Source organism: Aspergillus karnatakaensis (assembly GCF_047715665.1).
Source record: "Aspergillus karnatakaensis strain CBS 102800 unplaced genomic scaffold BJY04scaffold_4, whole genome shotgun sequence".
Lineage (NCBI taxonomy): Eukaryota > Fungi > Ascomycota > Eurotiomycetes > Eurotiales > Aspergillaceae > Aspergillus > Aspergillus karnatakaensis.
The window spans coordinates 667,495-695,090 of record NW_027395716.1 but is presented as its reverse complement, the minus strand read 5'-3'; the positions used below and the strand labels follow the sequence as shown (position 1 = coordinate 695,090).

At 51.6% G+C, this 27,596-nt stretch overlaps 5 protein-coding genes across 5 annotated transcripts; 2 read left to right on the top strand and 3 right to left on the bottom strand.

The window, feature by feature from the left end:
* Nucleotides 1-1,441: 1,441 nt before the first annotated feature.
* BJY04DRAFT_213803 (putative PHD transcription factor (Rum1)) lies at nt 1,442-6,869 on the top strand (the record flags this gene model as incomplete). The annotated part of the gene is made up of 5 exons (XM_073715034.1): nt 1,442-1,807; nt 1,919-2,840; nt 2,893-2,987; nt 3,039-5,707; nt 5,756-6,869. The coding sequence occupies 5 exons, from the start codon at nt 1,442-1,444 to the stop codon at nt 6,867-6,869; spliced, it is 5,166 nt and encodes a 1,721-aa protein (XP_073576085.1).
* Nucleotides 6,870-7,478: 609 nt separating this feature from the next.
* BJY04DRAFT_213802 (1-aminocyclopropane-1-carboxylate deaminase/D-cysteine desulfhydrase) lies at nt 7,479-8,846 on the bottom strand (the record flags this gene model as incomplete). Its single annotated transcript, XM_073715033.1, has 1 exon — nt 7,479-8,846. One exon carries the CDS (start codon nt 8,844-8,846, stop codon nt 7,479-7,481), a length of 1,368 nt encoding a protein of 455 aa, XP_073576084.1.
* An 877-nt stretch (nt 8,847-9,723) lies between these two features.
* Nucleotides 9,724-13,440, bottom strand: BJY04DRAFT_213801 (putative SH3 domain protein (Cyk3); the record flags this gene model as incomplete). Its single annotated transcript, XM_073715032.1, has 1 exon — nt 9,724-13,440. The coding sequence occupies one exon, from the start codon at nt 13,438-13,440 to the stop codon at nt 9,724-9,726; it is 3,717 nt and encodes a 1,238-aa protein (XP_073576083.1).
* Nucleotides 13,441-16,204: 2,764 nt separating this feature from the next.
* pksP (polyketide synthase alb1) lies at nt 16,205-23,224 on the top strand (the record flags this gene model as incomplete). Its single annotated transcript, XM_073719053.1, has 6 exons — nt 16,205-16,491; nt 16,547-16,838; nt 16,889-17,486; nt 17,520-20,317; nt 20,368-21,123; nt 21,173-23,224. 6 exons carry the CDS (start codon nt 16,205-16,207, stop codon nt 22,850-22,852), a joined length of 6,411 nt encoding a protein of 2,136 aa, XP_073576082.1. The 3' UTR covers nt 22,853-23,224.
* A 621-nt stretch (nt 23,225-23,845) lies between these two features.
* On the bottom strand, nt 23,846-27,446 carry BJY04DRAFT_213799 (uncharacterized protein; the record flags this gene model as incomplete). Its single annotated transcript, XM_073715031.1, has 3 exons — nt 23,846-24,802; nt 24,852-27,137; nt 27,207-27,446. The coding sequence occupies 3 exons, from the start codon at nt 27,444-27,446 to the stop codon at nt 23,846-23,848; spliced, it is 3,483 nt and encodes a 1,160-aa protein (XP_073576081.1).
* Nucleotides 27,447-27,596: the final 150 nt, after the last annotated feature.

The following is a 27,596-nucleotide window of genomic DNA, read 5'->3' as shown; positions in this document are numbered from 1 at the left end:
CTGTTGGCGCTCGCAAAATGTCCCCAAACTGTCTCATGGAGGCATATGACACTACTGCATCGCATTCACCCAAACAAGATACAAGTGGCGCCTACCCATCGAGACTCGAATGCCCTCTTGTTTGTAGGACTTCAGCAAGAACGTTACCACATGGGTTTGACGGGCCGAGCCTGAGAATCGGGTCTGCTCGCTCAGCTAAACCTCGGGATCTTGCTTGTCCTTCTGAAAAGTTTGTAAGGCCGGAAGTTTTATCCGGGAAAAAAAAGGTCTGGAAAGATTGGCTTTCACCGAATCGCATAGAACCGTTTCAGTGCTTCAGCATTTTCAGGGAACGGATGCTAGCTTGGGTGGCTGGGATGTGAGCTCTCACATCTGTATCGCCCTTACAAGTTTGCGCGATTAACATGGGTCAGGTGACGGGCCTCAAGGCCCGGTCATCGCTTTTGGCTTAGTAGGTCCAGTGGCTCAATTTTTGAAAACTTAGAGATCATGGGCAGCGCAATGAATTCCGTAGACTTAGACAGCCAATTCTCAAGCTTTTATTGGAGAAATCATGGAAATTTATTATCGTAAATCGGGTAGCTGGCATTGCTGAGGTTTTCTTATATTATCGTTTGCGGACTATATCTTTCAATACCGTACAGGGTGTTACTGACAATACAGGGCATAGAAGCCTGAGGCAGAGATTTCGAGTCGTGATCAAATCTTGTTGAAGCTGGCAAAGTCTACTTTCCAGCCATATCTTTCTCTGCGAACTGCAAGGCTTCATTCATCAATCTCATTATCTACTGTTGGAAGGTCTTGTCGGAAGTTCATCTCTTGACTCTGAACCCAGTCGTCAATTCAAGGTAGGTCAGACCACCACAACAGGTCCCTGAGCAGCACTAGTTTTCCCTTTTTGGCCCGGGCTGCTTGCCCACCAACCAGTCAACTGGCGAGCAGTTCACTGGGTATTGACTTGGCTATGATAGTCGGTTAACCACCGCTAATTTATAGACTCCTACCCAACCGTGACCTTTTACGACTGAGCGAGACTGAGCGAGAGCTGCTGTGCTTGTTCTTGTTCTTGTTGTTCTTCCGAGACTCCACAGTCCACATTGCTACACTTCACTAGTTCTGAGCCAGCCCTCTGCCGGGCCCATCTCGGTCTTCCCTTCATCACCCGTGTTTGACCTGTTCACGGCCATCGCTCTCATCCCCCATCCACTCCAGTAACTTCCCTCCACCCCCCTCCTTCCTCCTCCACACCCTATCGACCCTTCCGACCTCTCACCCACCCTCTATTTTCACCTCACTTGCTTCTTCACATCGCGTGACTGTTCTCACCTGTTTCATTGTTTGCTAGACCTTCTCTCTCATGGGTTTTTCGCATAGGACCCTGGCCTTCCCTCTGCGATAAACGCACGCGCACAACAATTCGACCTCCGGTTGTCAGTCAGCCATGGTGGCTCCGGCCGCAACGGGAGGGAACTCGACAGGCATACAGCCGCCAGCGAGCCGTCAGCCCACCCGTTCCTCAAGCACCCATCCGTCCCATTCCCATAATGTACCCTTGAGCTCGCGGCGATCCGCACCCCTCGACTTGTCGTCTGTCGAGAGGCGAGGGCAACCTAGTGCCCCCCGCGAACCTTCGAGCCGAGTCCGCCCTCATGGCCTTCAAGAGGCGCCGACTTTCCGCCCAACCGAAGACGAGTTTAGAGACCCTGAGGCCTACATTCGCAAGATCGCGCCGGAAGGAAGTAAATATGGCATTTGCAGGATTATACCGCCAGAGAATTGGCAGCCGACATTTGCTATTGACACGGAGGTATGGACACTTGGTGTGCGATCTATTTGATGGTGCTCGTGCTCTCGCGGGATCTCTATCCCTTGCAATGCGATGCTGTGAGACTCATAAGCTAACCATCTGCCGCTTCAGCGATTTCATTTCAAAACCCGCCGCCAGGAGCTGAATTCGGTAGAAGGAGGTATGCCCCCGCGTTCAGCGTTGCTTGCTGCCGGCGGTACTCCGCAGCTCAGTTCTGACCCAGACCCAGGAACTCGTGCGAACTTGAACTATCTTGACCAGCTAGCCAAGTTTCACAAACAGCACGGTACCAACCTAAATCGCTTCCCAAGCGTCGACAAGCGCCCTTTGGATCTATATCGGTTGAAGAAGGCTGTCGAGGTTCGTGGTGGCTTTGAGCAGGTGTGCAAGATGAAAAAGTGGGCGGAAATCGGTCGCGACCTCGGCTACAGCGGAAAGATCATGTCTTCTCTTTCGACGTCGCTCAAGAACTCCTATCAAAGATGGCTTCAACCTTACGAGGAATATTTGCGTCTCGCAAAGCCTGGAGTACAGCAACAGCTCGAGATTGAACATGGTGGCCCGTATACCCCTTCGCCTAATCATTCGCCGATGCCGAAGAAGCCTACACCCCTTGAGAATGACACACGCTCTGCCACGCCTCATGGTCCCTCAACTCTCCCTCCTCTGGCCCCGCAAATTGCTCCGCAAGAAGTCGCCGCTACTCCCGTTAAGAATCCTACACCACCGGTAGAGCCCACGCCACCCCGACCAATTGCGTCCGGATTTACTGCTGTGAACGCTGGTGGATTCACCGCTGTTAATCGATCGCCTTCTTTCGTTGCAGTAAACAGCGCGCCGCCGGTGAAGCGCGAAATCGAACACGAATCCATGACCCCGAAAAGCGTTTCTGAGCACCCGAAAGACTCGACGCCAGTGTCGAACGGCCACGGTGCTCCGACAATGAAGCGAGCGATTAGTGCGGAAAGTGGATCTCAGGCCGAAGCCGGGGAATTGGATGCCAATGGGCGGCGGAGTAAACGGTTACGAAAAGGTATGTAATAATTGGTTGATTTATATGTGCGCACTCTAATGCTCCGGTATAGACGCGCCTCTACCGACTATTGCAGGTTCACAAATGACTCTTCTTCGTCCAGCTCCCTCTCGCTCCAGAAAGAGTGATTCACGAAAGTTCGGCGATGTAAGTATTGAGACAAATTTTGGTCGGGATAAACCACTAAATGTAGCTCAGAAGTGCGAGACTTGCGGCAAGTCCGATGATCGGTCCTCCATTCTGGTGTGCGACAGCTGTGATCAGGGATTCCATCGAACATGTCTTGACCCTCCCTTGCACCACATCCCGGAGTTTGATTGGCACTGCCCCAAATGTCTGGTCGGCACTGGAGAATTCGGATTTGAAGAGGGCGGCGTTTACTCGTTGAAGCAATTCCAAGAGAAGGCCAATAACTTCAAGAAGAACTATTTCTCGACTAAAATGCCTTTCGACCCTGTTCTCAATACTCACCGACGAGAGTCTGAGGATGATGTCGAGCGAGAGTTTTGGAGACTAGTTGAAAGCCTGACGGAGACGGTTGAAGTCGAATACGGAGCTGATATTCATTCAACTACTCATGGCAGTGGCTTCCCCACACTTGAGCGCAATCCTCTTGATCCATACTCAAAAGATCCGTGGAACCTAAACAATCTTCCTTTCCACGGAGAGTCTCTGTTCCGGCACATCAAGTCCGATATCTCAGGCATGACTGTTCCGTGGGTTTATGTTGGCATGTGCTTCTCTACCTTTTGCTGGCACAACGAGGATCACTACGCATATTCCGCAAATTATCAGCACTTCGGGGCGACCAAGACTTGGTACGGTATTCCCGGAGCCGATGCCGAGGCGTTCGAAGAGGCTATGCGACAGGCTGTTCCCGAGCTATTTGAAGGCCAGCCTGACTTGCTCTTCCAGCTTGTCACACTGATGCCTCCAGATCAGTTGCGGAAAGCCGGAGTAAACGTCTTCGCTCTCGATCAACGTGCTGGCCAGTTCGTGATTACGTTCCCCCAGGCATATCACGCTGGATTTAACCATGGTTTTAACTTCAACGAGGCCGTTAATTTTGCCCCTGTGGACTGGGAACCCTTTGGAGCTTCGGGAGTCCAGCGCCTTCAAGCCTTCCGCAGGCACCCATGCTTCTCTCACGATGAATTGCTTTTCACGGCCGCTGCACGCGATACGTCAATCTCAACTGCCAAGTGGCTTGCTCCTGCTCTCCAACGAACAACCGTTCGAGAGTTGCGTGAACGAGCCGAGTTCGCGACACGCCATCGGGAAGCAGCACCTCACAATTGCGCTCTATACTCGGAAGATCCTGCCGCAACTGGTGACTGCCAGCTTAAACTCGTGGTCGAGAACGAAGATTTGCCGGAAGAGGACTACCAATGCCATTATTGCAAGTCGTATATCTTCTTAACGCAATTCAAGTGCAACAAGTCTGGGAAGACGCTTTGCCTGATACACCTGGATGCGCACGATTGCTGCGGAGAACCTCTAACACAAAAGCTGCTCGGGTCCGATCATAAACTGCGCTACCGTGTGAGCGATGCCGAACTGAAAGACCTAGTTCTGAAGGTTGAGGAACGATCCAGGATTCCGGAAGCATGGGGACAGAAACTCGACAACATTCTGGAAGATGAGCCTAAGCCCCAATTGAAGGTCCTTCATAACCTACTTAATGAAGGTGAGAAAATCCCATACCATTTACCTGGTCTTGAAGATCTTGCGGCCTTCGTTCAGCGGTGCGATAAATGGGTTGAAGAAGCAACCAACTACATCACGCGAAAGCAACAGAACCGAAGGAAGAACGAGAAGGCGTGGCGCAAGGCTTCTTCCAAAGCCTCGCAGCTGGAAGAACGTGACCGTGAAGTCCGCAGGGTTGAAAATATGTACGCCCTTCTTACAGAGGCTGATAAACTGTCATTCGACTGTCCACAGATGGCGGCCCTGGAAGAGAAAACCCGCGAGATCGAGAAATTCCGCCAGGACGTTAGCGCTGCGCTCATAAACCCAAATATCCGGTCGGTACAGGAAATCGAAGAGCTAGTGGAGAACTCCCGGAATTTCAACGTGGATATACCCGAAGTTGAGGGACTGGAACACATTGTCCGACAGATGAAGTGGAACGAGGATGCGAAGCGCAGGCGTGACCAATATCTGACGCTGAAGGATTGCCAGGAGCTTATAGCGGCTGGGGAGCAACTGGGATTGTCGGATACCAACGAGCATCTTTTGCATTTCAAGGATCTATTCCGTCATGGAGAAGCGTGGGAGGCGAAGGCCAAGGAGCTGATGTCCGTAGAGGCGGTTCATTATCAACAGCTGGAAGCTCTATCTGCGCAGGCCACGCGTTTTCCGGTCTCACCAGATACCCTTGCAGCTGTAGATGCCATATTGACCAAACAACGGGAGGCGCAAAAGCGGATACAAACGTTATATGAGAGAAGCAAGGACCCAGACTTGAAGAATCGGCCTAAGTACAAGGAAGTGCGGGAATTGATGGAGTCTTTGGAGGAGCTGAATAGTCGACCTACCGGTGCGATCGATCTTGAGCGCGAACAAAAGCGCCATGAGGACTGGATGCGAAAAGGAAAGAAGCTGTTCGGAAAGGCCAACGCTCCATTGCACATTCTGAAATCTCATATGGAGTATGTTGAGAAGCGCAACTCCTACTGCTTCGACTTGGAGGATCGATTCCGCCCGCCTGTCGAGCCAGCGTCAAGAGACAACAGCCCCGGCGAAATCAATGCTGCGCCGCAGCCGCAATACTGGAATAGGCAGTCCATGGCAAAACGTGATGTGTTCTGTATCTGTAGACACTCGGAGGCTGGAATGATGATTGAGTGTGAGATTTGTGGCGAATGGTAAGCTCCACTTCCTGATTTCTCCTGTGCTGCTGCTAACTATGACAGGTATCACGGAAAATGCCTAAAGATCGCCCGAGGCAAAGTCAAGGAGTGCGACAAGTACACTTGCCCGATCTGTGACTGGCGGCAGAAGATTCCCCGCGATGCTGCCCGTCCAAAGCTGGAGGATCTCCAAGAATGGCAGGCCGAGATTGCTGGTCTTCCATTCCAGCCAGACGAAGAGGCGATCCTTGACAGCATCGTCAATCAAGCGACTTCATTCCGTGACTTCTTACAGAGTTTCACTAATGCTGCGTGTACGACTACTGAAGAGGTGCCTACCTTGATTTTCTATCTACGCAAGATCGAAGGTGCGGAGGTTCTCCTTGCATATGAAACGAATCTGTTCCGACAAGAGATCCACAAGTGGCAGCCCGTTGCTCCTGAACCACCGCCAATCCTGGAGCAGTCCTTGTCAACCAGAAAGCCTCGCCCGACGAAACAGCAGAAGATCATGGCTCAGCTGGGCGTTGAACGCCCTGAGGATCTTCCTGCTCATCTCCGGCCCAAGCAACCGAACCCAGCAAAGCGCAAGTCCATCGACTCTCAGCCAGGCCGACCTCCTGCCATGCAGGCCGCATCTCATGCTCCAGGCGTCAACCCCAATGCAGACTCCTCGCGTTTGGAACCCACACTGACACCTAACGACACCTCAAACCCACCCTATCCATTTTCTGCAAGTTACTCCCTCCCCGCGGCCGACACTACCGCATTCGCGCCTGAATCGTCAGCTTTTCTCCCTCATGTTGGCGCAAATTCTCCAGGCTTTCCAACCCGATCTCCCTCACCTCCCCATCATGGTCTTCCTCTGTTCAGCCCTCCTCGCTTTTCCCGGCCTACCACGGGTGGACTCCCTGGGATGGATGTTGAACCTTCCCATCCCTTCGGTAGCAGTCCTCGGAATCTGGATGACGTCTTTGCGGACCTCACAAACCAAGATATCGATCCGGAACAGGACCCCGAGCCAATGGATAATACCCATGCCAATGAAGCCCTGGAATTACTCGACGTCGGCAACGATAGAGAGAGCTCGATTCCTGTACCTGACCATGATGGAGAAGTGGACAAGCCGCAAGAAGTCAACGGTCATGCTGAAGCTGAAGCCACTGTAGCCGCCTAACTCGCTTTTTCTCTCATCCTCGTGTTCCACCCTCTCAATTGACGTGATGCTACGCAAATAACGTGGTATCTCGACTCGCTCTTCGCGACCTCTATACTGTGATGTATGATCCATTATGTCTGATGTTAGTGATACGCATGTCTCGTTTTGCTTTCCTGGAGTCTGGTTCTTTTCTTTTCTTTCTTCCTTACTGTTCACCTTTCAAAATAGTTTTTATCCTTTCTGTAGGTGTGTTTGTCGGTGTACGGGTGGAGATTTGGCGAGATTTCTTCTTCTTCTGTTCTTTCTGCTGCTGGACCGGACTCGGACTGAAGGTGAGGTGGTTGCGCACTACCTGACTACCTGCCTGCTCGCTTTATGACCTATACTGGGGTGGAGTGAGATCCCTCATGTCCCCCCTCTTTTTTTCCATCCACCTTCAAGGTCCTGCTTTTTTATTCTTATTCCATACAATGTACGACTAGTTGAGCTTCCTTCTCTACTTGCAGATGTACCTTTAATTGATAGATTCGATTCGATCCGATTCGCTTCTTTCTCAATATCTTCACTTTCCAAATTCCGCCCTAGATTCAGATTTATATGTCTATATAAGCAAGGTATCCTACTAAACTAGACGTCCGCGTACGCCCCAAGCGCAGATTGTCCGCCCGTATGTATAACTAACACATTCACTTCTTCCTCCCCCCGGCCCTCCCCCTTTCCTTGGCCCTGAAAAGAAGCAACATCCCTCTCAATCTCCCCCCCGTTCACCCAATGCAACACACCCCTCCCAACCTTCGCCGTATAAACCGGATCCAAAAGCACCTCCTCTCCCTCCGCAAACAATTTCAACGCCTCCCTCGTCTCCCGATCCAACACCCCATACCGCGTCCCCGTAAACCGGTCATCGAGAATAACATCATCGGCTGTAATATCCTTCTCCGGATCAAGCCCGATCTGCGCCCCCGCGGCGCGCGCAAAGCGCAGGATCCGTTCCTCGTGGTACGCTTTGCGCGCTGTCGGGGATGTCAGGATGCCGATTATACGTCTCGGTCTTGGTCTGTGATTGGAATTGGTATTGGCAGGTAGGTCAGGGTTTGTTTTCTCGTGCAGTTTAAACCCGGCTATTAGGCCCGCCAGGGTGCTGCCGCTGCCGCAGGCGACGAAGATGTAGTCGAATCTACTAGCCACTCTAGTTCTGTCTTCTTTTCTGGAACCCTCAGACTGAGACTGAGGGGCAGGGAGGTCCTTCTCCTGCTCAACAATCTCAAACGCACACCGCGCATACCCCAGCCCACCAAGCGGATGCAGGCTCGCGCCAGAGGGGATCCAGTATGGATTCTTCCCACTTCTTCTCAACTCCGTTAGGACATCTTGGACATAATCATCTCCTGTTTTTGGAGGACTCGGCGGTTCAAGAATCCGGACATCCGCACCAAGCAGTTTCACGATCTGGACGTTTCCAGTGCGGAGGAAAGAGTTTTTGTCGCTTGACGCTGCTAATCCGCCGCCTGTGGCTTTATGTAGCAGCACCACGGACTCAAGACCGAGTTTCGAGGCCACGCTGGCGACTTGTACCGTGTGGTTGCTTTGGATCGCGCCTTCGGTTACGAGGGTTGTTATTCGGCTTTGGTCTTGGCTTGGGTCTTTGTCTGTTTCACTTCCTGAGCCTGGACCTGGGCGCGAGGTAGATAATGAAGCTGGCAATTCCCCGCCAATTCCGGCGCCGTACCTCGGTGATGGAGAGAGGATATCCGGGATCATGTACTCGAGTTTTCGGTATTTGTTTCCCGCGCAGGCGAGGGGGGAGGAGTGGTCTTCTCGTTTGGCGTGGATGGTTATTTTTGTTTTTCTCTTGCGGTCTGCTGCTGCTGCTGCTGTTGAAGAGAGGGTTTGTAATGGGTGGATTGGGGAGGAGAATGGGTAGAGTAGATTAGAGCGGGGGAGGGAGGCTAGGGGTTCTGGGAGAGGGAGGGGGAGGGGGAGTTTGCGGGACATTGCTTGGGTATAGCGAAGAGTTGTAGAGGCACTCTTAGAGCTTGAGGAGTGGTTTGTTGTGGAGAGAGGCGGATGCAGGATAGTAATGATATGATGCTCTCGAGGGTTGGTGCGGGGAACTATATATGCTTGTTAGTATGGAGTATCTATGAGGAATGGCGGGGGAAGTATGTACTGTTTCTCTAGTAGATCTCTCAGGGCTAATGAAAGGCAAGTTCGAGAAAGCATTAAGCAGCAAGCTTTAAGCCTCAGTCACGTAGGATGTTACTCGATGTGAGGCAGGTCAGTGGTGCGGGGGTGCTTTTTCCTGTTTGGGACAAGCACGATGGTATCATAGGCGGTGAACAAGGCGGATGGAGGCTACAGTACAGTATGAGGAGTTATTTGACAGACAGATCAGCTACACCAGGTCGATTAGTGAAGAGATAGTGGTGAAGTGGTATATTCGATTCTCTGATGAGTATAGGTACAATGTTGAGGTCGAGTAGGACATGGAAAGCGTACTCGAACAGAAACTGAAAAGAGACGAAACCGGAATCTATAGCCAGCCAGAGAATCTAGTTTAGATCGATGCAGAGACCTGTGGACAAGGTCAAGGTCATCAAGAGAGATGGTAGAGAAAACAGACGCAAGCAACAGAGATCATAGATGAACAAAAACCCAACAACTCCTGTCATGTAAATGGTGTAGAACCCATATGTAATCCATGTCCATATTCCTGGCAAGATGCAATGCAACCATGAGCCAATAATGTATGCCGTAATGCAACAATGCAGTGAAATAAAACAAAAATCTTTCAGCAAGAGCTGGGCCGTCATAGAATGCTAAATTGGTCAGAGGCCAATGCAAGACAATGCAAGATAGACAAATGCAATGATTAGAAACATTCCCATTCAGCGAATACACACCAGCGTGCGACGCGGTCCGCCAGGACCAACCCTCGCCAAACGCCACTCTCGCCAATCTTGATGACTGTCTCCCATACACTGCCGTCGGCGGTGCACTCGCTGGGCGAGTCGGAGAGGTTCGGGCTGCTGATCATATGGTCGGCCTTGCGGGTGAGGCGCAAAATCTTGCCAGAAGGCGACTGGATCGCGAGCTTTGCGGGCTTCTCTCGCCCAGAACCGGACCGTGTAGAAGAGATGGCCGAGGTGGAAGCAGAGAACTCGTTAGAGACCGTTGAGACAGTCGACCCGCCCGCAGAGCTTGAAACCATGCTGAGTGCACTTGCAGGTCGGGAGAAAACGGAGGGAGAAACACGCCCGCTAAAGCTGTTTTCAGTACTAACTGGCGGAGGAGAGGCCGAGGATGGGTGCTGGCGGACGGCGAAGACGAATGTGTTGTTGACCGCTAGTTTAGAGCACTGGGGTTGGATAATGTACAAGTCGTGGCGTTGAGCATGAGGAGTCGGATGGCGCAGAACGAACTCATAAGGAGGATTTTCACCTGCGTGGATGATCGGGAGAGCGAATGCAAGTGGATGAGGTATGTCTTTGTTAGAGTGCATCAGTCCCTTTTGCCCGGCATAGATCTTGACCATGCCTTGTCCTTCGTCACCGGGCAGGACAGCCTTGACAGTGATGCGTTTGAGGCCATTGACCCAGTCTGGCTGAACAAGAGCACGCTTTCGTACGATTTCGCCACTCTCGAAGAAATCTCCATCAGCGTCGCGAGCAAATCCAGGCGCTTCGACTTCCGCGGCGCATTCCACATCTGGAGGGACGAGAATGCGGATCTGGAGGACCTCCAAGCCTTCGATGCGGAAAACACTGGTGTCATAGTCCGGGAACTGCATGCCCAACTTGAAATATGAGGGGCTAGCTGTAGGGAGGGCAAGAAGGACATCTGGAGAGATTGGAGGACAGATATGCTGACATTCTGGCTCAACGGGCACATGAGTGTAGCAAAGCTCGAGGGGCCGGACAAGGAAATACCAAGACTCGGCTGTTGTCGCATTAGTGGTTACGAACTGATTCCTCCGGGGATTCGTTGGGCTTGCAAGCGAGCAGTCCATAAAGCGCCATTCACCATCAGCAAGTACCGAGTTCCACCAGTGGTTCGGCCGCGAGAGGCTATCAAGATCGAACATCTCGCCTGGACTTTTGAGGAATCCTTCAATGACCTCAGAATGTATACCCACCGCAGCGCACATTTCTTTGACCAGATAGGCCACCTCCTGGGCGCAGCCTCTCTTGGTCTGTAAAACGCGTCTCAAGTCAATTTCACCATCCTCAATTGGCTCATCCCAAGCGATCTTCTCGCTCACCCATGTGAAGATTGCACGGAGTCTCTGCACATCACTTTTGTATGGACGACAGACATAGCCTTGGGCAAGGCTCATTGGGTTGGTCATCGGAGGAAGGCTATTAACAAAACGTGCGCTTTTGTCGACTAGAGTGAGATTGACATTGCCAAAGTCAGTAGGCTCACTGATTGGTAGACCGTCAATGCTTTCTTCCCCTTCGGCGGTTTCGTAAAGCTCTTCCACCGCGTAGATCACTGGGTGATCCATCATCTGGCACCGCTCCGCTCTTTCAACCCTTTCATTGCGACTCGGGGAGCTGGCACGATTCACATCCCGCCGAACTTGCACCCAATCGACGGCACTGCTACCGAATCCCATCTCACGGGCTGCGGTATCTCTGTGCGAATGTGAGGAGCGAATCGGAGAAATTGCTCTTCCCTTTGTAGGAGAGTAGGGGCCTCCACTCTGCCCCACGGCGATGCTGCTCCTAGCGTTTGCCGCGCCGGTTTTCGCGGACTCAAGTATTTTCTTGAAGAAGCCCTGCTTCTTTGCCTTGGGGGTTGACAGCCCACCAAACACGCTTGTAGATTCCTCCGGCGTGGTTGCCGAGGTTGAGCTTGACCATGGGATGGCGGAGGAAGCGCCCTGGCGGGACGTGTTGTGACTGGAATGATAAGATATTCCACTCATAGGTGATTCTGGACGTGTCATCCGCGTGAGGTCGCTAAATCCTCTCGCACGCACAACATCTAGTGATGAGTTTGGCCTATCATTTGCTCCAAGACCTCGTCTTGCATAGCTTCCAGCACTGGTCGCGCTGAAGCCCCCTGCAGAAACTCCACTCATGAGGCTGTGGGCAGTGGCCGTGCTCTGCACTCCACTTGATGAATTCGTGGCCGTTGTTTTATTAGTCGATGTTCGGTTTAACATGTCACCCCGAAGATCGTGCCCTGATCTTCGACTCCTCAACGATGGGTAGCGTGAAGGGATAGAATTGTGCCGTGTGTGATTCGACGCATGCCTTGGTGGTGGCGGTGGCGGAGGCTCGTCGTCTTCCGAGGGCAGGACATCCTCAGAAGCTCGGCGGCCTTGCTCCTGCATTTGACGAAGTCGGCTCTCCATACGTTGAACGTAGTTATTGATCTGCGGCGGTCCTTCGACAAAGGGATCATGTGTGTAGACACTGTTCCTATGCATAGTGTTGTCATTGTAATAGTCCTTTTCTTCCTCAAAGCCCATAGACGTTAGAGGCCGGTTAGTTGTCTGCCGAGGATGGGGATCCTCTCGATATGAGTTGTAGGCATCGGGTGACCATGGGGTGTTGACCTCTGGTTGCGGCGATGGCGAGTGTGAGCCTCGAGACATACCCATATCCTCCAAAGAGGTCATCACATCCTCCATCGCATCCCGTAGTGGCGAGGGTGTCTGCCCATTGACGTCTGAATGAGCAGCCGGAGAAGGTGTTCTCGCAAAGACAACGTAGCGATCATTCATGTCCAATTGCTGTGGCACAGCCACAGCTGGAGAAGGTTCACGGCGCACTGCGACTCTGTGCGGAGGGGGTGGTGGAGGGGGTGGAGAGTCTTCACGTTCCGTAAGTTGCAAAGGGGAAATCTCTCGAGAGGTCGGATGCGGGATCTGCGACAGTTGCATGTGGTTGTTGTGCACAGGCACCGACGGTGATAGAGGTGAATGGTGAGCAATCTCCGGAAGTTGTGGTCGAGGGGAGATTGCACGGGAAGGCGGCCGAGAGCGCGAGCGCCCGGGTTCAAGGCGACGCGGAGGGGTTGGCTCTTGGGATAAACGTGGTGATGCTCCCCGAGATGGTGGCCGAGATATCGACAGTGGCCGAGACAGGGAACTCGGTTGTTTGACCGCCGTAGTCGGAGTGCGCGATGGTTTGCTCTTTCGAGAGAGACTGCCATCTCGCGGGGGTGTCTGGGGGATTGTACTCCCAATAGAGACATTGGAGGATGAGCCCTGCCCAGTGGGTGCAAGAGCTTCCCGATGCGCCTGAAACGGCTTTCTAAAGACTGTCTTCTGCTTCTTCGGCGCCGAAGTGGGGTTTGTTATGGGAGACACAGCTGCTGGGGCCATAGGACTAATTGACCGAGTTACAGGGACGAAGTCCTCTTCAAGCAATTGGACAAAGTTGGAGGGGAACAATCCCACCATGCGGCGATCTCGTCGCAGCCGTCCCATCCACCATTGACCGTCCCCCGCATTCAGACATTCGATCAGATCGCCCTCCACAAAACCCAGGTCGCGCTTTGTTTCCCCTCCCCATGAGTATACGGCCCGGCACCAGCAGGGAAACCGGGTCGGAAGTTTTGGAGCAGGCGGAGCCATCTTGTGACAACAGACCGGGCAATAATAAGCGCCTAGGAAGCTCTGTGCACTAGTCGTGATCAGGAACCGCTCAATTAGGTTGGCAAGGCGTCGCTCGAGCTAAACAAACTGTCATAGGAAGCGACGCAATTGAGGGAAGGGATCAAGTCCGGGGGAGTAGAGCTCGCCCAAAGCATACCACCATGGTACGGAACACAAGCGGAGCGGAGGCAGGACGAGAGCTCGGAATGGGCGAGGGCGGCGGAGATGACGCGAAGCAAAGCCCTCCACAGAGGTATTGTCGGTTTCACAAAGACAGGAAGAAGAGTAATCGCGAGAGAAAGGGGAGGGGGGGGAGGAGGAGGAGAGGAGAGGAGGGAACAGGAAGGGAGGAGCTGAAAGATGGAGCAGCAGCAGCAACAAGACGGTGACGCCCGAAGGTTGTTTTGGTGGTGGTTGGTTGGCTGGTGGCCCGTGTTTACGTGGTGCCCCCTTTGGGTCTAGCGCCCCTACAGCTCTTATCGATAAGCTTATTCTCCTCCACTTCCACTTTGAAGTTTGCGCCCTCCCCTCCCCTTCTTTGTGTCGCTCATCCCCAGCTTTGCTGCAATTGTTGGCTCTTTATCTTTAGCCCACCAATTCTATCCAGAACTGTCACTTGGCGAGTACTATGAGTCTTGGTGCCTTCGTTTAAAGGAGGCTGTGATTTTCACAGCCCTTGACGAGCAGCTGCTACTAAGCTACTGACTAGCGCCAGATCCATGGTTCTTCCATCGATCCCGCCCAAGCTCCCGTGCCTAGTAGGCTCCGCATCGCTCTGTTGAATATAACGACATCATCATTTCAAGCTGATCAGGACTGCCAGGGAGCTCATATTTGAGGCCGCATTCCAGAGCCCACCCACGTCAACGGTCTTCTCCCGCAGCCACTGCCACGAGCATGTAGCATCATGATCTCCAGAGGTCGCTCGCTACACTTAATGCAGGTGTTGCTCTCCATCTTCTTCTCTCTTCTATCACACAAAGTAGTTTGAGTCACAATTGATGGTTGATATTCAATACGCGGTGCTCGCAGTCCAGAGTGCTGATCGACAGCCCATCTTGGCAGTGCTGCATACCAAACGGAACAAGCAGCATGACAACGACAGGAAGGAAGGAATTCACTCTTACGTGGCTTACTCAACCTGCTCACTATGATGTCTTCCTGTCGACCGGCTTGGCCCTGTTCAAAGGAGCTAGCTAACTGCAGGCTTGGACGAAACTAAACAGGCCTCTCCGGAATGCCGAGCTCTACCAAGCCCGTGTGTTATTCGGTGTACCAGAATCCGACTGGTTGATTCCTTGCAATTTGCTCTAGAGTCTGCACGCGACAAATGCAAGGACACGGGAACTTTAAAAATCTCGGTCCGAGTGGCCATGCTGCCTCTAGATGCCGGATACGGCATGACACCAAAGCCAGTTAACTTCACACGGAAATCATCTCCGATGGATAGTAACATACGGCCAAGAGCTTCCAAGGCAGGCCATTGTCAGCATGTTGTTCTCTCACAGCCCAATTACGTAGAGAAATTACCGACGGGAAGATGACATCTACACGTGAAGATGGTTATGGCTAGACCGTGAGCGGGCGGAGGCGTCATTTACCATGTGAGTCTACTTTAGCCATCTCGGTACATCGCTCCCTCGATGGCAATAGAGGCATACTGATAATATAATTAGCATATGCTCACGGTATATACACCGCCGAAGAGCCTTGAATCCTAGAACTCTCTGGTAGCCTTTACATTACGTCTCTGGCGCCCTGTTCGTTAGTGGAAGCCACCAAGCCACCAAGCCACCAATGACTTGGCCCTGCATTTCCTTCAAATGGCTAGGCTGGACACGAGATGAGACAAGGCAGTCTGCACTCCAGTTCTAATGACGTCTTCTTCTCTTGAAGTATTGAATTGTGAGATCAGTAATGTAACCCTATATCATCAGGGCCTCGAAGTCCTGCACAGCCTCCGCTGGTCCGAGTACTGCTCTTATCCATGATCAGGAATTGAAGAATGGTCCAGATTAGACACAGTTCCAACGTATTACCTGATTCTCCGATGAGCAAATGGAAATCGCGATCTGAGAAGGTTGAGTGTGAAGAAGAGTGGACACGTGACGCATCTGGATATCCGGATGCGGAAAGCACCTTCCTCTGCCAAGTTGGATTCCACTCCACTGCCAACTTTATTCTTCCAAATCTTTGAGAGACTCAGTCAACAAGCTGTCTGTAGCCGTTGTCTTACTGACAGCTGCAATTAGCCAAATATGCATCCAATTTCCTTCTTTATTTAGGCATATTATGACCCATCGACTCTGGGCCGGTCCCAGGAACCGCCTCTCAGCAGGATGAGCTCAGCACCGCTGCTCATCTCTGCAGCAAGTGTGGGTAGGGTGGAGGAACCCACTGCCTAGTTTTCAGGGTTCTTCCGATCTAGATGTATCTTTTCGAGGAGCTGCCATAGACAAGGTTTGGCCGGGGGCCCACAACGCCGTGACGGTTGTATCCAAGCGGCCTAAACAGGATTTCCCGTCGATGCTACCTCGTGCGTAGTGTTGATCAGTCCTGCCTGTGATGTGTATAGTTGGCTCAAGAGCAGCTGTGACCAGGGCAAGCGGCCCACTTCCAAGGGGCAAACAGGAATCGGCGGTTTGGAAAGCATGCCTCTTATTAGGACCCGATGTACGGTGATTCTGGACTGGCTCTGAATTGATTGTCTGACGAGCAGAGCTCGACCCTTGTTCTTCCCGCCATGAAGGACTGGTTTCACGTCTATCTCTTCGGAGATCAGACTGGTGATTTCGAGGTCGGTCTTCGTCGTCTGCTACAGGCAAAGAATCACACAATAGTTTCGGCTTTTTTCCAAAAGAGCTATCACGCACTGCGCCATGCAGTTGCTAACCTTCCGCCATCTGAGCGAAGCCTATTTCCACGCTTTACAAGCATTGGCGATCTATTGGCAAGGCATTGTGAATCCCCAGGAAACCCTGCAATAGAGAGCGCTTTAACATGCATTTACCAGCTGGGATGCTTTATCAAGTACGTTAATCACATCCTGGGTGATATGTCTCTACTAAAGCCTGACAATCTGCAGCTATAATGGGGATCTTGGCCATGCGTACCCTTCAAGCTCAAAGAGCCACATTGTTGGACTATGCACTGGTTTGCTCAGCTGCGCCGCAGTCAGTTCTGCTCGGAACATCGGCGAGCTTCTTACACCAGCTGTTGAAGTGGTCACTGTGGCACTTCGTCTCGGCCTCTGTGTCCTCCGAGTCCGGGAACTTGTTGAACAGGGTCATGTGGCACCGCTTAGCTGGTCTACTTTGGTCTCTGGGATTAACGAGACACAAGGGCAGGAATTGATTGATAGGTTTAGTGACAGTAACGTGAGTTAAACTACTCACCCCTCGCTCGAGGTAATACTGACCAGAAATAGGCTGTTCCTCCCCTATCTCGCCCTTACATAAGTGCAGTCTGCGCGAACACACTGACTATTAGTGGTCCACCCCTCGTCCTCGACAGCTTCTGCGAAACCACTCTTGACAAGCAGCACAAGGCGGTTCGGGTACCTATCCATGGCCCGTACCATGCTTCTCATTTGTACGATGATCGAGACGTCGAAAGGATCCTCGAGCAATGCAACATGGATATCATATGCAACTACGAACCTTGTATCCCCATTCTATCAAGCGCCACCGGAAAGCCTATGGCGGTCAAAAGCTTGAAGGACACTCTCAGAGTCGCTATTGAGGAGATCCTTCTTCGTCAGATGTGCTGGGATAAGATGACAGATTCGTGCACTGAGGTACTCAAAGCTATCGACGATGCCGCAGGCATAAAGGTGTTTCCAATTTCCACCACCGCTACACAAAGCCTATTCAACGTGCTTAAAAAGGCCGACTTCTCAAATCTAGAGATTGACGCTGCTATCAACGATGTTGCATCCGAGACGAACGGCTTTAACCAAACTGGGCGAACTGAGCATTCCAAAATTGCCATCATCGGGATGTCTGGGCGATTCCCCGAAGCAGACAGTCCCCAGGATTTTTGGAACCTTTTGTACCAAGGCCTCGATGTCCACCGCAAAGTTCCTGAAGACCGATGGGACGCCGATGCGCATGTGGACCTCACAGGTGCGGCTAGGAACACCAGCAAAGTACCGTATGGATGCTGGATTAGACAACCCGGTTTATTTGACCCCCGTTTCTTCAACATGTCGCCCCGCGAAGCACTTCAGGCAGATCCTGCTCAGCGCCTTGCGCTTCTTACTGCCTACGAGGCCCTGGAAGGAGCGGGTTTCGTCCCAGATAGTACTCCCTCAACTCAGCGAGACAGGGTTGGGATCTTTTACGGAATGACAAGTGATGATTATCGTGAGATCAACAGCGGTCAAGACATTGATACCTACTTCATCCCCGGTGGTAACCGTGCTTTCACACCCGGCCGGATCAACTATTACTTCAAGTTCAGCGGCCCTAGTGTTAGTGTTGACACAGCATGCTCCTCTAGTCTCGCTGCCATTCATTTGGCTTGCAATGCAATCTGGAGGAATGACTGTGACACCGCTATTACTGGAGGCGTGAACATACTGACCAACCCAGACAACCACGCCGGTCTCGACCGCGGGCATTTTCTGTCCAGAACGGGGAATTGCAACACATTTGACGATGGTGCCGATGGGTATTGCAGAGCAGACGGAGTTGGTACAGTTGTCCTCAAGCGACTCGAGGACGCGCAAGCAGACAACGACCCAATTCTGGGTATTATAAATGGCGCATACACGAATCATTCGGCCGAGGCTGTCTCGATCACCCGGCCTCATGTTGGCGCTCAAGCCTTCATTTTCAAGAAGCTGCTTAATGACGCTAATGTCGATCCCAAGAGCGTTAGCTATGTTGAGATGCATGGAACCGGAACCCAAGCTGGCGACGCGGTGGAAATGCAATCAGTGCTAGACGTGTTTGCTCCGGATCACAGACGTGGTCCAGGACAATCACTTCACCTTGGCTCTGCTAAGTCGAATATTGGTCATGGTGAATCAGCTTCGGGCGTGACTTCGCTTCTCAAAGTATTGCTGATGATGAAGGAAAACATGATACCGCCTCACTGTGGGATCAAAACTAAAATCAACCATAATTTTCCCACTGACCTAGCTCAACGAAACGTTCACATTGCTTTCAAGCCCACCCCATGGAATCGTCCCTCTCCTGGAAATCGCCGAATGTTCCTAAACAACTTTTCCGCGGCCGGTGGTAATACTGCTCTGCTGCTAGAGGATGGACCTGTTGCAGACCGTGACGAACTGGATAATCGGTCCGTTCACGTCGTAACTGTATCTGCACGGTCACAATCTGCTCTCCGAAATAACGTTGACTCACTTGTTCACTTCATCAACGAGCAAGGGAAGTCATTCGGAGCGAAAGAAAGCAATATCCTTCCGAGCCTAGCGTACACAACCACCGCACGCCGCATCCACCATCCTTTCCGGATTGCTGCTATGGGAACCACCCTACAGGAGCTGCGCGAATCTCTAAGCGCAAGTTCTCGCAAAGATGTCATTGCCGTGCCTGCAAAGGCCCCTGCTGTCGGATTCCTCTTCACGGGTCAAGGGGCTCAATATGCGGGGATGGGGATGCAACTCTATGAAAGCTGCTCACTCTTCCGTTCACTGATCCAACATCTCGATTGCATCTGCCAAAGCCAGGACCTTCCATCTATCTTACCATTGGTCAGTGGTACCGTACCTCTGAGCGAACTTAGCCCTGTTGTTGTCCAGCTTGGAACTACCTGCGTTCAAATGGCCTTGACAGAATTCTGGTCATCCCTGGGAGTGAGGCCCTCCTTCGTCCTGGGCCATAGCCTAGGGGATTATGCTGCTCTCAACGCTGCCGGTATTCTCTCCGCCAGTGATACAATCTATGCATGTGGGCGCCGAGCTCAGCTCCTCACGGGGCAATGCCAGGCTGGAACACATGCTATGCTGGCCATCAAAGCTCCTCTGGTTGATGTCAAGCAACTTATGCAAGATGGTATCTATGATGTTGCCTGCATCAATTCGCCTTCAGAAACTGTCATTAGCGGACCGAAGTCTGCCATTGATGAGCTGAATCAAGGTTGCTCAAAACAAGGCTTGAAATCGACCATATTGACCGTGCCTTATGCATTCCATTCCGCTCAAGTTGACCCCATTTTGAGAGACCTGGAAGAGACCCTCCAGGGTATTACCTTCAGCAAGCCGTCGGTGCCTTTTGTTTCAGCTCTCCTTGGTGAAGTTATCACCGAAGCCAACTCCAACCTTCTTGATGCGAAGTACTTGGTGCGCCACTGTCGAGAAGCGGTAAACTTCTTGAGTGCATTTGAGGCGCTGAGGAATGCGAAAGTCAGCAGCGATCAGACTCTTTGGCTTGAGGTTGGGCCTCACACTATCTGTTCCGGTATGGTAAAGTCTACACTTGGGCCCCAAGCAACCACTGTTGCATCTCTTCGTCGGGAAGAGGACACATGGAAAGTTCTCTCGAACAGCCTTTCTACGCTCCATCTGTCGGGAATTGATGTCAACTGGAAGCAATACCACCAAGACTTTATCACTAGTCATCAGGTGCTTCCTTTGCCCTCGTACAAGTGGGATTTGAAGAATTACTGGATTCCCTACAGAAACAACTTCTGCCTCACCAAGGGTGCCCCTGTGCCTACGATGGACACTCCTACTCAGTCCACCTTTTTGACTACTTCTGCCCAGAAGATTATCGAGACCCGTGGCGATGGAACGACAGCAACAGTGGTTGTGCAAAATGATATAGCCGACCCCGATCTGAACCGCGTCATTCAAGGCCACAAGGTCAATGGCGCAGCCCTTTGTCCATCGGTAAGAAATCTCTCTAGCTAGTTTGAGTTCCAAGTACTGACATAACCTAGTCTCTCTATGCAGACATTGCTCAGACCCTGGCAGAATTTCTTATCGAGAAATACAAGCCCGAGTTCAAGGGCTCGGGTCTCGACGTGTGCAACGTGGTGGTCTCCAAGCCCTTGATCGCGAAGACCGGAAAGGAACTATTCAGAGTCTCTGCCACGGCCAACTGGGCAAGCAAGTGCGCATCAGTCCAAGTTTACTCCGTCACCGCGGAAGGTAAGAAGATCATCGACCATGCGAACTGTGAAGTGAAATTCTTCGATTGTGCGGCTTCTGAACAGGAATGGAAACGAAGCTCTTACTTGATCAAGCGGAGCATTGAAATTCTCGAGCAGAGTTCTCTCCAGGGTGATGCCCATCGCTTGCGAAGGGGTATGGTCTACAAGCTTTTCAGTTCTCTAGTCGACTACGATGAGAATTATCAGTCGATCAGAGAAGTGATCCTTGACAGTGAACATCATGAGGCCACTGCGTTGGTCAAGTTCCAAGCACCCCAGGCCAACTTCCATCGAAACCCATTCTGGATCGACAGCTTCGGTCATCTATCTGGCTTTATTATGAACGCCAGCGATGGGACAGACTCGAAGAATCAAGTGTTTGTCAATCACGGGTGGGATTCTATGCAATGTCTGAAGAAGTTCTCTCCGGATGTGACATATCGAACTTATGTGAGGATGCAGCCGTGGCAGGACTCAATCTGGGCGGGTGATGTCTATATATTCGATGGCGACGACATTATCGCCAAGTATGGAGGCGTGAAGGTAGGTTTCAGCCTGATTTTACCCTAGATTGCTACTAATACTGTAATAGTTTCAAGCCCTGTCAAGAAGAATCCTCGACACTGTTCTGCCGCCAGCAGGGGCTTCAAAAGTGCAGAGCGCACCAGTACCGTCTAAGCCTCAGCAATCCGCACCACCCCCAAATACTCTCAACCGCCCGAACCGTCCCGTTGCTACTAAATCTTTCGCGACGAAGTCTGCTGGCCCGAGTGTGGTAGTGCGGGCACTTAGCATCCTGGCATCCGAGGTCGGCTTGTCAGGAGCTGACATGACTGATGATCTGGTTTTTGCAGACTATGGAGTTGATTCGCTACTATCTTTGAATATTACCGGCAGGTACCGTGAGGAGCTAAACTTAGATCTTGAGTCTTCAGTCTTCATCGACAAACCGACAATTGGTGACTTCAAGCGCTTCGTGGCTCAAGTGAGCCCATCTGGCTCCAGTGATGGTTCATCAAGCGATCCCGGATCAGAGTTCTCATTCAACGGTGGCAGCTCTTCCGGGGTTTCAAGCCCAGCTTCTCCGGGTACTATGTCACCACCAAATGAGAAAATTATGCCGGTGCAGGAGAATAATACCATGAAAGAAATACGCGCAATCCTGGCGGACGAAATTGGTGTTTCAGCAGATGAGATCAAGGGAGACGAAAATCTAAGTGATATGGGAATGGATTCTCTTCTTTCTCTTACCGTCTTGGGCAGGATCCGCGAGTCGCTGAATATGGATTTACCAGGAGAGTTCTTCATTGAGAATCAGACCCTTGATCAAATTGAGTCCACGCTGGACTTGAAGCCCAAGGCTGCGGTGGCATCTATTCCAACCCCCCGACCCCTTGCCCTGCCAGAAGCAGCCTCAATGAAACAACCAAGCTCGCAATCAATCAGTGCTCATCCCCCAGCAACGTCTATCTTGTTGCAGGGCAACCCGAGAACGGCTACAAAGACTCTCTTCTTGTTCCCTGATGGATCTGGCTCTGCAACATCTTACGCTACTATCCCCGGCGTCTCCCCAGAGGTCTGCGTGTATGGACTTAACTGCCCATACATGAAGACGCCAGAGAAACTCAACTGTGGCCTCGACGAACTCACAATACCCTACCTGGCTGAAATCCGCCGCCGACAGCCAAAAGGCCCATACAACTTCGGCGGCTGGTCTGCAGGCGGTATCTGCGCCTACGACGCCGCCCGTACCCTTATCCTCCAAGAGGGCGAGCAAGTCGATCGTTTACTCCTCCTTGATTCCCCCTTCCCCATTGGTCTTGAGAAACTCCCACGCCGCCTCTACGGCTTCTTCAACTCCATCGGTCTTTTCGGCGAGGGCAAAGTTGCGCCCCCAGCCTGGCTCCTTCCCCACTTCCTCGCCTTCATCGACTCTCTTGACGCCTATAAGGCTGTTCCCCTCCCGTTCGATGACAACGAATGGGCCAAGAAGATGCCAAAGACATACCTAGTCTGGGCTAAGGACGGAGTCTGCTCAAAGCCATCCGATCCCTGGCCTGAGCCAGCTGCCGACGGAAGCAAAGACCCCAAGGAGATGATATGGCTCCTCAACAACCGGACAGACCTCGGCCCTAATAAGTGGGATACCCTCGTCGGACCGCAGAATGTCGGCGGGATTACAGTGTTGGAGGGTGCTAACCACTTTACCATGACGAGGGGCCAGAAGGCCAAGGAGCTCGCTGCATTTATGGCGAACGCTCTTGCTGCTTGAGACTGTAAGTACGTTGCTATTATCAGGGTGGTCTTGTCATCTTTTGGCTTCTACAAGAGTACTTCATGTTGTCTGAACAAACGATCTCATTTGTCTTGATTTTGGACCATTTCTTGTCTGCTGGCGCTCGTTGGATGTTTTGCAATCGTGTACTCTATCAGAACTAATACTAGTGCTTCTTGAATGCAAAAATTTGTCCTTGTTAATCTGAACTTTCAAATCCCTGCGCCAACTACCTCGTTTCCAGGACAGAACCCCTCCAGGGCACTGAACAGCACCAACCTCATCTCAACGTCAGTGATACGCAGACAAGAACAATACCTAGGTAGTCTAACTCCCCGTACTCGCTCATATATCTATGACGTACACCATAAAAACTCACCATGTCACCTCAGAAAAATGGACGCAATAGAAGTGCACAGTAGCGTAGCATCCAAGTAATGTCACGATAAAATCAGGATCAGAACAGTTTACCTATTTTCTCGATCGATCGATCGATTAATTTATTATTCGATTGATCAATTAATCAAGCTACCCTACCATAGTCTACATAGCATAGCATAATGGATAAGGTTGTAATGTAATGTAGATATGTTCATTTCAGTGTTTGTAGGTAGGTAGTAGGTACGGTGACATCCGATCCGGCTAGTAAGCGTCATCGAGTCCGATGTCTCGGTTCGAGTCCGAGTCCGAGTCGCGCGGCGCAGCGCAGCGCCAGCGCCAGAGTTTGATTTTGACTCATACATTTGGTAGCGTAGCATGAACGGAAAAGAAAATTGAAATGGAAAAAAAAAGATGGAGATAAAATGGAAATGGCTACCCAGAACAGTAAATGCACTTCATTTTTGTGTGCATGTTAAGGTGGTTTAGAAGGTTACTTGCTTGCTCGCTTGCTTGCACCAAATGGTGACGATATGATTGATGTAATTGAGATCAGGTGAAGTGGGTAAGATGGTTAGGTAGGTAGAGAGGTAGCTAGGGCAAGTAAGTAGGTCAGAGATGCATATCCGAACTAAATCGGAGAGCACTGCCGCGCCCCGGGTAATTGTGTCCGTTGTTATTATTGTTGTTGTTCATGATCCCGGGGCTCGTTGGACGACTATTCCCCGCATTCAATTTAGGGCTTCGAGGCGCTGTGCTCGTTGACCTGGTCGAGGGCCGATTTTTGCGGATCTCGCGGAGTTCGTCTTCTTTTCTCCGCAGGAGGTCTTCACGGGATGAGAGGAGGGATTCGAGTTCTGCGACTCGTTTCAGGTGTTGTGTTTCATCGTTTTTGAGGTTCAGTTCGCGTAGTCTGGCAGCTTCGCCGGCGAGTTTCCGGTTCAGTGTTTCGTTCTCTTCCTTGAGTTGACGGAGTTCGGTTGCGGATTGCGCGGCGACGTTGGAGGCTGTTTGGTATTGATCGCGAGTATACTCGGCTTGTTTGTGCTCGTACTCTGATTTGCGTACGAGACTGGCGTTCTCTTTTGTGAGGCGGCGGATTTCTTCTCTTGCTTTTTCGAGTTCGGCAGCGTCGCCTCCGCCGGACTTGAGGGCTTCTCGCGCGGCCTCGAGCTCATGCCGAAGTTGGGTGCGTTCGTCCCTCAGTTTTGTCATGTCTTCCTTGTGTTTTTCTGTCTTCTGGTCGGACGCTGTCTTAGCTTCGAGTAAACGGTCGCGCTCCTGGCGGATCTTGTGTAGCTCTTTTGTTCGAGACTCATAGCGATGCTGTAAAAGCCCTAGGGCCTTTTCTCTTTCCTGCACGAAGGTCTGAGTGGCAACTAGGGCTTTCTGGAGCCTTTCTATCTCTGCCTCCTGTTTGTTTCTCATTTGCAGTAGACCTTTTTCCAAATTTTGTAACTCGGTGTCTAATGTCTGAGTGGCTCCTTTTGAGCTGACTGTGAACTGACTCGTTTCTTGCGACTCGTCCGTCCTCGGCCGTTTAGAGGTTGGCTCAATCGAGTCTTCCATCTGCCATTTGTTAGTCTCATGTCAGATATAGTGTAGGAGCTTCACTTACGAAGACGCGTTTCTGGGCCACTGTGGTTGCAGGTTTTGTGGGTTCTACGGTTGGAGGGGTGAGGTTCTCGTCTTCAGTAGGTCCAGTCAGGCTTGACTCGCGCAGAGGCTCAACTTGTGGCAAGGCCCAAAAAGCATCGAAGTTGTCAGATAAGAGGCATGTCATGAGTTCGCCCGCATCTTCCTGCACTCCTAGAGCGTCATCCTGAAGGTCTCCAACAATGTCACGAAGCCGAATGGAATATCGAAGGAGTGCAGCGAGATCATCACGGCTCGAATGACCAGGGAAGCACAGCTCAACATGCTCACTTGAGTTAGCAACCATAAGCCGGACAACAGGCAGTAGATTCCCGTTACGGGCAAATGTAGTCCGCATGTGCTCAATAGATGGGCTCTTCGTATTCAAGGAGGAATCGAGCGCAATTACTGCCGAGGGAGGCTTGTAACTTTGAACAATCCTATCAGCCTGTGCTGTCTGAATGCCAAAACTCAAGGCTTCCTTTGCCATGGCGACCTCGAGATTGGTTCCTGCCCCCATCTCTTCCCGCGAGCGTATGTATGAGAACCCTTTACCTTTCAGATATCGCTCAACAACATCTCGGGTCTTCTCTCCTCGAACCGTGATGACCAGGTGCATGTCATGGCTGCCGGCAGCCTTGATCAGATAGCTTAGTAGAAGGAATTTTGCACTGGAGTAATCTGCCCAGGCAGCTTCCTGCTCAAAGTTTGCGTCCGCACTTTTCATATGTTGAGCAACGTTTATATCAGGATGAGTTGCTGCGTTGCTGAGTCGTTCTAGCATTTGCTGTAATAAAGCCACTTGTTCCTGTTGAAGCTCCTGCTGGCTGTCACTAAGATGCCCCCATACAATGTGCGAATTATCATGCAAAACTCGTTCATAATCATCTTTGACTCTCGAGTCCATCGGAAGAGTTATGGCAAACTCAGAAGGGCCAAGATGGAGAGATCCCGGGGCTTTCGGCTCAGTGTGTTCCATAGTCAAGGCGCTAGGTTGAATCGTCTGGAAGCTCTCAACATCATGGGCCTGTTGGTCGACGTCGACTAAAGAAGGTTCCGGGGGTGGCTCTTCAAAGCCTGAGTGGGAGTCCTTATCTACCCGTACACTGAGAGGCGCAACTGTCTCCGGTATTGAGACTGGTTCCGCAGGTTCGATATCTTCAACCGACGATGGAGTCGCGCTAGGTTCATTCTGCAATGCCTCTACCGCAGCGCTTTTCTCGCGCAACTGTGCGTATAATGTTCTCACCTTTTCCCGGGGTGTTGAGCCTTCAACGTGGCTGTACTTCTTTATAGTCTTTGTAAGAGAAGGTTCCTCCTTCTTCTCACCCTGATCATCCATGGTTGCTCGTTTGGTTGGTGATTGGCCTACCGGAGAGTGTGTTTCCACGGGCTCGGAGAGTACCACTAGTTCTCTCCGGCGAGAGGGAGACTGTTCAGAATATGGTCTAACCAAAGGTGTGCTTCGTGTGAAGGTAACTGGTTCGGAAGGTATTCTTGGCGGGGGTATATTCGGAGAGAAGTCAACAGTCTTATCGGTTTGAGTGCTGCCCGGGGGCTGAGGAATTGATGCAGTAGGTTGGGTACTAGAGAGTGTTGAGGTTGAGACTGCGACAGCCGGATCACTGTAGTGGCTGTGTATTGAGTGATCCCCGGTGTTCTGGGCAGAGTTCGTAGGAGAAGCTTTTGAAGTTGGAAGCTGGAAGTCAAGTACGGGTTGACTTTCCTGCGGTGGTGCGAGTAAACCGGAGGGTGATTCTGGAATTTCTGTCCGGTACCTGGGCCGAGCGATAGGACACTGTCTTAGAGCTGCTTCGAATTGTACGGATCTCCCTTCTGTAAGATCTGACACACAACTGCTAGGTGTTGGGCACCTGGTACGGTCTTGTGATTCCCCAGGGAGATATCTAGAAGGAATTGGTGACCACGGATAGTACTCGAACACGTTGTGATTTCTTCTCGATAGGTTGGGTTTCGTATCCAGCTGCAGTTGGATAGATTCCTCAATGACCACACTTGATTGCGGGGGGTTGTTGGCCTCCGGTGGAGTCTCGCCCGGCGCACCTTCGGGCGAAACGAACAACGAAGATCCGGTTATATGCTCTTGCTCAGGAATAACCGGACGGCGTTCAGGAGCTGGGGTGAGAGGTTGTGTCGGGGCAGTTCGAGCAGGGTCCTTGTTCGTCCCAGGCGCAAGTTGACTCTTCTTCCTCGTCTTCTTTTCCTCCCAAACCTGGATCGCAACTTCACTGGCGTTGTCTTTCGGTTCCTAGAAAAAGATAGGACGTTAGACAGCTACTCAATTAAAGTGTATAGCCATGACAGTGCTAGAACCTACCCAAGTCGGTGAATAGTCCCCGGCCCAATCTATCATATATTGAGATTCGGTTTCGTCGAGTATTCCCTCGATTTCCCACTCTTCGTCTTCTGCCTCCTGTGCGTTGTTGCTCTCGTTATCGTCTTCGTCGTCGTCGGAAATAACGGTGTAGTTGATCCTCCACGTCTGTCTTCTCCTGTCGGGGGACGACCACGATTGTTTACTATTGTACACTGGCGATGCTTTCCGCTTGCTGCGCATTATGCGTGCGGAGAAACGTTGAGGGTGCGTCGGGTCATGATGGGTGATGTAGTAATAATAGTTGTGGAGTTCAGGACGTATAGAGAGGAGTAGCACCTCACTGCGACAAGTAAAAGGTGAATGGTCAAAGGTGTGTTAGGGGAGAGAGAG